The 10,740-nt window shown below is 44.1% G+C and overlaps 1 protein-coding gene across 2 annotated transcripts in view; it reads left to right on the top strand.

Moving 5' to 3' along the window:
• Positions 1-10,740, top strand: part of LOC111971192 (zinc finger CCCH domain-containing protein 3) — a 102,929-nt gene extending 92,189 nt beyond the window's left edge. For both annotated transcript variants that reach the window (XM_023997983.2, XM_023997982.2), the window contains exons 9-11: positions 951-1,120; positions 1,395-1,585; positions 10,414-10,740. In XM_023997983.2, coding sequence (XP_023853751.2) covers positions 951-1,120; positions 1,395-1,585; positions 10,414-10,445 — 393 coding nt within the window. In that variant the 3' untranslated portion in view covers positions 10,446-10,740. The remainder of the gene's footprint in view (positions 1-950; positions 1,121-1,394; positions 1,586-10,413) is intronic.

Raw genomic sequence — 10,740 nt, 5'->3', positions numbered from 1 at the left:
CACACACACACACACACACACACACACACACACACACTCACCCCTTACCCCCACCCTCACTCTATTTCTGGACCAACCTGCTCCAGGCTGCCCCCCACACACCACATACACACAAACACGGCTCGCACCCCATAGTGAGTATAATTAGCTTTTCTGACAGGTGGGAGGGATCGAATCTCCCTCAGAATGAAGTTACCAATTTACGCCCATATTACACCGTCACACACACTCTCACTGTCACATACACTCTCACCAGACCTTCATCTGTATACTCACTCAGGCACACGCAGTGCTCTTAAGATGACCACGTTCAAGTGCGCACACACACTCAAAAACAAAGCTTTGAAACACATACACTGAGTATACAAAACATTAGGAACATGACATAGACTGACCAGGTGAATACTATGATCCCTTATTGAGGTCAGCTGTTAAATCACTTCAATCAGTGTAGATGAAGGGGAGGGAGGCGGTTAAAGAAGGATTTTTAAGCCTTGAGACAATTGAAACATGGATTGTGTATGTGTATGTGTGCCATTCAGAGGGTCAATGGGCAAGACAAAATATTTAAGTGCCTTTGAACGGGTATGGTAGTAGGTACCAGGCACACCGTTTTGAGTGTGTCAAGAACTGCAACGCTGCTGGGTTTCAAGAATGGTCCACCACCCAAAAGACATCCAGCCGACTTGACACAACTGTRGGAAGTATTGGAGTCAACATGGGCCAGCATCCCTGTGGAACGCTTTCGACGCCTTGTAGAGTCCATGCCCCGACGAATTTAGGTTTTTCTGAGGGCAAAAGGGGGTTTAACTCAATATTAGGAAGTAAACAACATGTTTTTTACACTCCGTGTAGTAACTAACAGAGCAGTCTCAAACTGTCTTCTCGGGTTATGTTAACCTCCTGTGTGTTTCATATAATAAGTGGTATCGGTCTGTCCTCTCCTCCAGTGTAAGAAGAAGCACACCCTGGTGTGYCCAGACTTCTCCAGTGGTGGCTCCTGTCCTCGAGGGGCCCAGTGTAAGCTCCAGCACCGTCAGAGGGCCAAACGCACCGCTCCTAACCCCAACCCCACCACAGGCCCCTCCGCTGCCCCGGCTAAGAAGTCCCGCACCAAGAGGTCAAGAACAGGCCCTCTGTCAAAATAATTAAATGACAAAGTGAAATGAATTAGATACAATTTATATTTAAAAAATGTAATAAAACAGAGCAAATAGATTACATTACAAATTGAAAACAGACATTTTGGAAAATGCATAGCAACAACCATAAAACAACACAGTAAAAACAGACATTAATTTATATTGCCAGATGTGCACAGATTATATTACATTTCGATGTCAACAATGTTTTCTAATCTCCTCCTTTTCCACTTCCCCCTCTCCTCTCTTCAGGCCTAGCCTGTCAGTTGTCCTACCTGATGACCAGGCGGCAGAGGGTTCTGCTCAGGCAGATCCAGGGACACTCTYGTCTTCTTCCTTGGGTCCTCACAAGACCAAGCTCCCGTCGTTCATCTCCCTCTCCAGCTCCCCCGAAGACACAGATGCCCCGGACACGCCCCCTGCCGACTTGGCAGAGGTCACAGGTGAGAGGTCACACAGTGACCAGGAAAGTTAGTCTAGTTCAGGGTTGTGTCCTACAGAGGTCAGGAAACTGCTTCTATGGACGCCATGTTGACTCCTATGACCCGGAGGGGTGGGGTGGGCTCATCAAACAGGGCATTGGAAAATTGTGGTAATCATTGCGAGCACTGTGATTCTTCCAACTGCCCCATGTTTTTAAWACATAGCTCAGATGGCCCACTGCTAATCGAGGAAAGATGTTGAATGGATAAAAATATTTTTTTTTAAAATCAAGATCCATTCAAATTATTTGTCACGTGCTTCATAAACAACAGGTGTAGACTAACAGTGAAATGTTTACTTACGGGCCCTTTACTTAGGAGTAAAGCGACTAGGTAACAGAATAGATAATAAGCAGTAGCAGCAGTGTATGTGATGAGACAAAAATATTTAATGCAAAATAGTCAATGCAGATAGTCCGGTTAGCTATTTGGTTAACTGTTTAGCAGTCTTATGGCTCGGGGGGTAGAAGCTGTTTAGGGTCCTGTTGGTTTCAGACTTGGTGTATCGGTACCGCTTGCCATGCAGTAGCAGAGAGAACAGTCTTTGGTGATAGGAGTCTGTTTAGTGACTTCCTCTGATACCACATGGTATAGAGGTCCTGGATGGCAGGGAGCTCAGCCCCAGTGATGTACTGGGCCATACGCACTACCCTCTGTAACACCTTGTGGTCGGATGCCAAGTAGTTGCCATGCCAAGCAGTGATGCAGCCAGTCAAGATGCTCTCAATGGTGCAGCCGTATAACTTTTTGAGGATCTGAAGGCCCATGCCAAATCTTTTTAGCCTCCTGAGCGGGAAGAGGYGTCGTCGTGCCTTCTTCACGACTGTTGATGTGTGTGGAGCATGTTAATTCCTTAATAATGTGGACACTGGCCTCCCGGGTGGCGCAGTGGTCTAGGGCACTGCATTGCAGCGCTAGCTGTGCCACCAGAGACTGGGYWCGCGCCCAGGCTCTGTCGCAGCCGGCCGCGACCGGGAGGTCCGTGGGGCGACGCACAATTGGCCTAGCGTCGTCCGGGTTAGGGAGGGTTTGGCCGGTAGGGATATCCTTGTCTCATCGCGCACCAGCGACTCCTGTGGCGGGCCGGGCGCAGTGCACGCTAACCAAGGTCGCCAGGTGCACGGTGTTTCCTCCGACACATTGGTGCGGCTGGCTTCCGGGTTGGAGGCGCGCTGTGTTAAGAAGCAGTGCGGCTTGGTTGGGTTGGGTTTCGGAGGACATGTGGCTTTCGACCTTCGTCTCTCCCGAGCCCGTACGGGAGTTGTAGCGATGAGACAAGATAGTAATTACTAACAATTAATTGGATACCACGAGATTGGGGAGAAAAAAGGGGGTACAATTTTAAAAATTAAAAAATAATAATGTGGACACCGAGGAACTTGAAGCTCTCAACCCGCTCCACTACAGCCCAGTCAATGTGCATGGGGGCGGCCCTCCATTTCCTGTAGTTCAGGATCAGTTGCTTTGTCTTGCTGACGTTGAGGGAAAGGTTGATGTCCTGGCACCACACCATCTTCGTCGGTGATCAGGCCTACCACCGTTGTGTCGTCAGCAAACKTAATGATGTTGGAGTCGTGCGCAAACAGGGAGTASAGGAGGGGACTAAGCATGGACCCCTGAGGGCACCATTGCCATGGAGTAAATATTAGTGGATGAGGAAATAAGGTTTAAGAACGCCCTGATATTGGRGTACTTTTAGGAGGTTGATACTGGTTGCAGTAGAAGGTAATATTTGAGTATGATAATACTTAGCTGGAAGTGTAATAGTGCTTAGTGGGAGAGAGGTAATAATATTTAGGTTTGGGGCAAGAGRGAGGCACAGCTGGGCTCTCTGTTGACAGACTGACAGATAGAGGATTAGAAGAGGGCCTCCCTCCCCCGTCACCCTCCCTCATTCCCCCTGTCGGCCTCCCCCCGTCGCCTACTCTCCTATGTCCACCTGCCTCTGCCCCTCCCTGACATAGAGGAACCCTCAATCACACACTAACACACACATTTACTCTCACTGTCCAGTAGTGAAGAAACAGACAGACACCACAAATGAACTTACCACTTCAATTCTCTTTCTATTGCCCTCCTTCTCATATTMTCTTTCAGTAACGGTACATTTTAACAATGTCTACATTTTGCTTGAAAGAAATAAACAAAATCTGTTTCTACCTAATACTAAATAGTACCCTGCGGTACAGTACATGATTCAATAACTCCAAAAGAAAGTGTTAATACATTACTATGTTATTACCATATTACCATTACATTTCTAAGTAAATACCAGGAAGACRGCGACTGTAAATTACACCAGAACCTTTCTCTCACTTTCTCTCCATCTGTCATCCCTCTCTCCCTCACTCTGTCATCATCCCTCTCTCCATGTCTGTTTCGTTTCATATTTAATCTCTCTTCTCCAGGAAACAACTAYGACCTTTCACCTTTAGCTGCCCCTGTGTCATCTGGACATCCTGCATGTCACTCCCTTACCGCTAGCTACCATGACACACACACACACATACAAAAACACACATATATATCTCACACACATGGAATCTCTCTTTCCTTTCATCTCAATGTATCTTTCTCCCTTTACATGGACTCTGGAACTCAGTCTCTCTCCATCTGTCATCTCCCCCCCTCTCTCTCTCCACTGTGTCCCCCTCTTTCTTCTCTTCTCTCTCTCTCTATTCTCCTCCTTAACCCTCCCTTCATCCCAGCTTTAGTATGTGTTTAAAGGGTCTTGCCTGCATCATTGGTTATTCCTGTCTGGGTTAGCTGGTCATAGCACATGCTGACTGGGGTGTATACGTGTGAGTGTGTAGAGCCAGGGCTTATTTGGAACTAGGGCTCCCTTCCGGGAACACAGCAGTCAGAGCTCAGTCTATAGCTGCTGTGGTGCCCAGTGGCAGTCKCCCATAGGCACGGAAGGCTATTTTAATGTCTGGGTACAGTGTTAGCAGGGTACAGAGCAGCTACCAGTCACAGCAAAAACTCAGTATATACAGACAACGAGGAACAATGAGGCAGACCATATAGAGTGCATTCGGAAAGTATTCAGACCCCTTGACCTTTTCCACATTTTGTTACATTTTAGAATAAGGCTGTAACGTATTAAATWATTTTTTCCCTCATCAATCTACACACAATGCCCCATAATGACTAGGCGGAAACAGTTTTTTAGAAATGTTTGCAAATGGATTATAAATGAAAAACGTAAATACCTTATTTACAKTAGTATTCAGACCCTTTGCTATGAGACTCGAAATTGAGCTCAGGTGCATCCTGTTTCCGTTGATCATCCTTGAGATGATCAATGTGGTAAATTCAATTGATTGGACTTGATTTGGAAAGGCACACACCTGGTGGCAGCATCATGTTGTGGGGATGTTTTTCAGCSGCAGGKACTGGGAGACTAGTCAGGATCGAGGGAAAGATGAACGGAGCAAAGTACAGAGAGACTTGATGAAAACCTGCTCCAGAGCACTCAGGACCTCCGACTGCAGTAAGGTTCACCTTCCAACAGGACAACAACCCGAAGCACACAGCCAAGACAACGCAGGAGTGGCTTCTRGACAAGTCTCTGAATGTCCTTGAGTGGCCCAACCAGGGCCCGGACTTGAATCCGACAGAACATCTCTGGAGAGACCTGAAAATAGCTATGCAGCGACGCTCCCCATCCAACCTGACAGAGCTTGAGAGGATCTGCAGAGAAGAATGGGAGAAACTCCACAACTACAGGTGTACCAAGTAGGGCTGACCCCAATTAGTCGACTGGTCTATTTTTAGGTTGTTGGTCAACCAAGATTGTTTTAGTCGAGCAGTAACAAATATATACAGTACCAGTCAAAAGTTTGGACTAATCGTTCATCCAAAAATGTTGTTTTAGGCTGCATGACGGTGTGACGCAATTGCGGCGCCCCCAGAGGCACGCAGAGGGCAAATCGAGCTCCGTAATGCATCGCCATGCGCCTCCCACATTTTTTTTTACAATGCGGAGGGCTCTCTATAGGTCCGCATTGACATGATTGGTTGACGAAGGTGGGGGTCATATCCTGTATGACAACAGCTCTGCAATGCTCCGCGAAGCGCAAGAAGTATGCTGAGGCCATATCAACGTAAATGCTGCCTGGCCAATGCAGACGACAGATTGACCATGCGCCCAGATGCATTTCTCTCTCCAGATTGCGCTCTCTCTCCCCCCAGTTTGTACACGTTAATTGTTTGCGTTTGATTGTTAGTGTATATCAATTCCCCATTACATATATAACCTGTAGTACATTTACCGTTAAATTATAGGAATTTGTCTACAATGTTTTTTACTTTGGTTACGGTAATTTATTTTAATTAACGCGTTCAATATTATTCCGGTCTTCCCGTTCTCATTATCGGAGTGGACACGTTGTTTGCGGAGTGCACAACCTATACTACACTTGTGAAAAAGTGTTGGTTTATTTCATTCCATTTATGAGTTTTGTCAATTTAGTAATTTACTTTGGTTTGGAGCTCTCCTGTCAATGTTGAGTAAGGACATGCGCGCATAGAAGTAGGCCTAAAGGCCATCTGGCCTGCGCGCCAATGTAGGCTTTACTTTTTAGCTTTGTATCATTTTCATTTAGATTTGGATCAAATTTTGATTAACCACATGACAATGATTTTGACATATGAAGATGTTATTATAAATTAAATTAATCTGTTTCACCAAAATATGCATATGAAAACCATAACTGTCGTCCTCTTGAGGCATTTGTCTTATTTCATCAAACCGTAAACTTTAAGCATCAGACAAGCTCAATGCATATAGTTGATTTTATTCAAACATAGGGTGTGTCTATATATGGAAAAATACACGTTTAAAAATGTTGACCAATAGATTGGTCGAAAGATCAGACGACTTTCGTCGACCAAGATATTTTTTTTGTCCTACTACCAAGAAGACTCAAGGCTGTAATTGCTGCCTACRGTGCTTCAACAAAGTACTGAGAAAAGGGTCTGATATTTCAGTTTTTACTGTTTTTGCTTTGTCATTATGGGGTATTGTGTGTAGATTGATGGGGGGAGGGGGGACTATTTAATCAATTTTAGAATAAGGCTGTAACCAGTGGTGTAAAACTACTTTAAAGTACTACTTAAGTAGTTTTTGGGGGTATCTGTACTTTACATTACTATTTATATTTTTGCATTTTACTGGGTGACTTTTACTTGAGTCATTTTCTATTAAGGTATCTTTACTTTTACTCAAGTATGACAATTGAGTACTGTTTCCACCACTGGCTGTAACGTAACAAAATGTGGAAAACGTGAAGGGGTCTGAACACTTTCCGAATGCACTGTACACACACACTTAGGCACACAAACACACAATCCTCCTGAGACACAACAAGTGGTCAGTTACACACACATACACACACAGACCGCCTTCAACTCTGTGTCCAGGGCAGTTAAGTGTTACTAATGACCGCTGGTTTATCCCCCAACACACACACACCCTCACACACACACACCCACACACACTCTCCACACCCTTGTGGCTTGTTAAGGGTGGAAAGAATCCAAACAAGTTCCTCTCCACTGGGGCTGTTGCAGTGACTGTATTACTGCCACACCAGCAGTCATGAGTCATGACCGTAGTAAAATTCCATGTGACCATTGAGTCACGGGAATCTCCTTTCATGCACTCTGGACATGCGTTGGTAGTATCCAATTTGCTAACTACCATCAGGTCCTAACGGACTGGTACTCAGGGCTCTATTGTCCCTCTAACCACTCTGACGGCAATGCAATGGAAAAGTCACGTCAAACACTTAACGTCAAAACAGTATCATGCTTTTAAAACTCACCTCACTGTGATGATCAATTTGAAGACAGAAGTTCAAAGGCAGCTTGAAACTGAGTGTAAAACATGGTCGTTGTGGCTGTTTCAGCACAGTGGAACGGACAGCGCTTTCTAAGGTGATGATTCATTCAAAACACCCATGTGCATTTTAGAGCTTATGCATATGCATAGGCTTATGAGCCCAAGTCTGGGAGAGAGAAAAAAACGTAATTAAATGGATTGTGCGGTTATACAATACATAGCCTACCGCATATTACGCATTGCAGACAAACATAAAACAAAACTGATTTAAGATGTCTTTGGTACATAATTGGTTTAGCCTGTACTCCAAAATTAAACAAATTTTTGATAAATGCCTTTGAGTGTGGACTGTATTATTATGCATACTGGATGGACTGGTTACCTTATGCTACGGCCTTAGTTCTATCCGCGAGTCTGGGAGAGAACGTACTGTATAGCCAGACTAGGCGATGCTGTTGGTTCATTGATTGTGCAGGGCAGCTTACAGTGAATTTGATTTTGAATAGCMTAGTAATAGGGATTTTTATTTTATTTTCAGAACGCGAAAMCWTGTTACTATCGATGTTCCCGAACAGATATCACTTCGTTTCCCAAGTTAAGCACTGGGTAGATGCAGGAATAAGGTTGACGAGCCCATGGCATACAGAGTTTGGGCGGGATATCACCTGTCGTGCAGCGAGAGCATGCTTCTCAAACAGTGGTTGATGTGTGGAGTGAAATAAGTGTTTCTTATATTTATTTCTCAGCTGCTCATATTAAGCACAACTCCGCTACCAAGCTGATGTTGCCTATCCGGCATCATTGATCAACGAACTAGCGGGAAAGAGTGCGGCCTCCATTTGCTGTTTTTTTTTGTTACGTTACAGCCTTATTCTAAAATTGATTATAATATGTTTCCCCCTCATCAATCTACACACAATACCCCAAAATAACAAAGCAAAAACAGGTTTTTATTTTAAAAAATCTCATTTATGAAAAACAAAAAAGGTTTGAGGTCCTGAGCGCTCTAGAGCAGGTTTTAATCAAGAATCTCTGTAATTTGCTCTGTTCAACTTTCCCTCGATCCTAACTAGTCTCCCAGTCCCTGCCGCTGAAAAACATCCCAACAGCATGATGCTGCCACAACCATACTTCACCGTAGGGATGGTGCCGGGTTACCTCCAGACGTGACGCTTGGCATTCAGGCCAAAGAGTTCAAACTTGGTTTCATCAGACCAGAGAATCTTGTTTCTCATGGTCTGAGAGTCCTTTAGGTGCCTTTTGGTCAACTTCAAGCGGGCTGTCATGTGCCTTTTACTGAGGGAGTGGCTTCCGTCTGGCCACTCCCTCACCTGATTGGTGGAGTGCTGCAGAGATGGTTGTCCTTATGGATGGTTCTCCCATCTCCAGAGAGGAACTCTGGAGCTCTGTCAGAGTGACCATCGGGTTCTTGTGGACTTCCCTGACCAAGGCCATTCTCCCCCGATTGCTCAGTTTGGCTGGGCGTCCAGCTCTAGGAAGAGTCTTGGTGGTTCCAAAATTCTTCTATTTAAGAATGATGTTGGCCACTGTGTTCTTGGGGACCTTCAATGTTACAGAAATGTTTTGGTACCCTTCCCCAGATAGGTGCCTCGAAGAAATCCTGTCTCGGAGCTCTATGGACAATTCCTTTGACCTTATGGCTTGGTTTTGCTCTGACATGCACTGTCAACTGTGGGACCTTATATWGACWGGTGTGTGCCTTTCCAAATCATGTCCAATCAATTGAATTTACCACATGTGGACTTCAATCAAGTTGTAGAAACATCTCAAGGATGATCAATGGAAACAGGATGCACCTGATCTCATTTTCGAGTCTCGTAGCAAAGAGTCTGAATACTTATGTAAATAAGGTATTTCTGTTTTTTATTTTCAATACATTTGCAAAAACAATTATCTGAAAACCTGTTTTCACTTTGTCGTGATGGGGTATTGTGTGTAGATTGATGAGGATTTTTTATTTTTATATCCGTTTTAGAATACGCCTGTAACGTAACGAAGTGGAAAAAGTCAAGGGGTCTGAATACTTTCCGAATGCACTGTATATGTTTTGATTTCTAAGGTTCGTATCATTCACAACTAAAGCTGCCAAATAACTCTGAATCTTGTGTAGAAGACCTGTTTTAAATGATCACTTTCATGCTCAACGTAGCCACTTCATATGCTCACTTGCTCCGGATTGGGAAGAATATCCTTTCTATTTKATTCCACTAGGTTGAATTATATTCTTCTTACTATATTATCATATAATATAAAATAATGGCATGGGACTTATAGGCATTTATTGTCAGCTAAATCAACAAGCCTACCGCTTATGGCATGGAGCATAGCCAGATAACATACAGTAGGCCAACTCATATTCTGTAAAATAAATGGATTTATTTTGATTGTGTATATTAAATTGATTTATTACACTTTTTAAATGTAGATTCCAAAGGCACACATCATCAGCTTGTATTTAGCTTGTATGTGTAGATGCCTGGAGATGCTAAACTTTTTTTATGTTAATTAACGGTCAATTACCGTGATACCGGCAGCTTTTTGCATGACAATAACCGGCTGACAACATTTCATGACCGCCACAGCCCTGCTCTCCACTTTACATAAATTAACCCAATAGCTATGCATCACTGCCGGGACGTACACACGTATGCACACACACCCCTGTTCTCCCATTCATTCAGTTCCCAGTGTGCTCATCAGCGGAGATGCCATCACTCAGGTTTTCAGTAGGACAGAGAGCCCTGCGTTTCACCCATTCACATCCTCAGGCACACCATCAGTCACACACACATACACACACAGCCTGTCGTTTTGTACACCCCTGTGGTTGTAGAGCGATCTCGCTGCTGTCTGACATGTTAGTTTTGTTGGTATCTTTAATCACAATCTGTTTCTGTCTTGCCTGTCTGTCCGTCCTCCACAGAGAGAATACTGCAGATCAAGCCTCGACTCTAGAACTACAGGAACTAGAATGGATACTGCCTGAACACCAAATGAGCTTTGAAAATACTACAGAGACGTATGTATTGAATGCTTATGGAAGCTCTGACGTTTCTCAGACCCATATCTGTATCCGCTCTCAACCACACTCAGGGTCTTTTAATGTAGCTAAAGGTTTGCTTTATGGACTCATTCATTTCATACAGCAATGATGTTTGTAATAAAGATTGTATTGATATTTGAACATGTTTTGTTTTTTTGTAAATTGGAGATTTGACGGATTTGGAATAAAATGTATGTTATTACTGTA

This window comes from Salvelinus sp. IW2-2015, linkage group LG13 (genome assembly GCF_002910315.2).
Source record: "Salvelinus sp. IW2-2015 linkage group LG13, ASM291031v2, whole genome shotgun sequence".
Classification (NCBI taxonomy): Eukaryota; Metazoa; Chordata; class Actinopteri; order Salmoniformes; family Salmonidae; genus Salvelinus; species Salvelinus sp. IW2-2015.
This window is presented reverse-complemented; position numbering and strand designations above follow the sequence as displayed.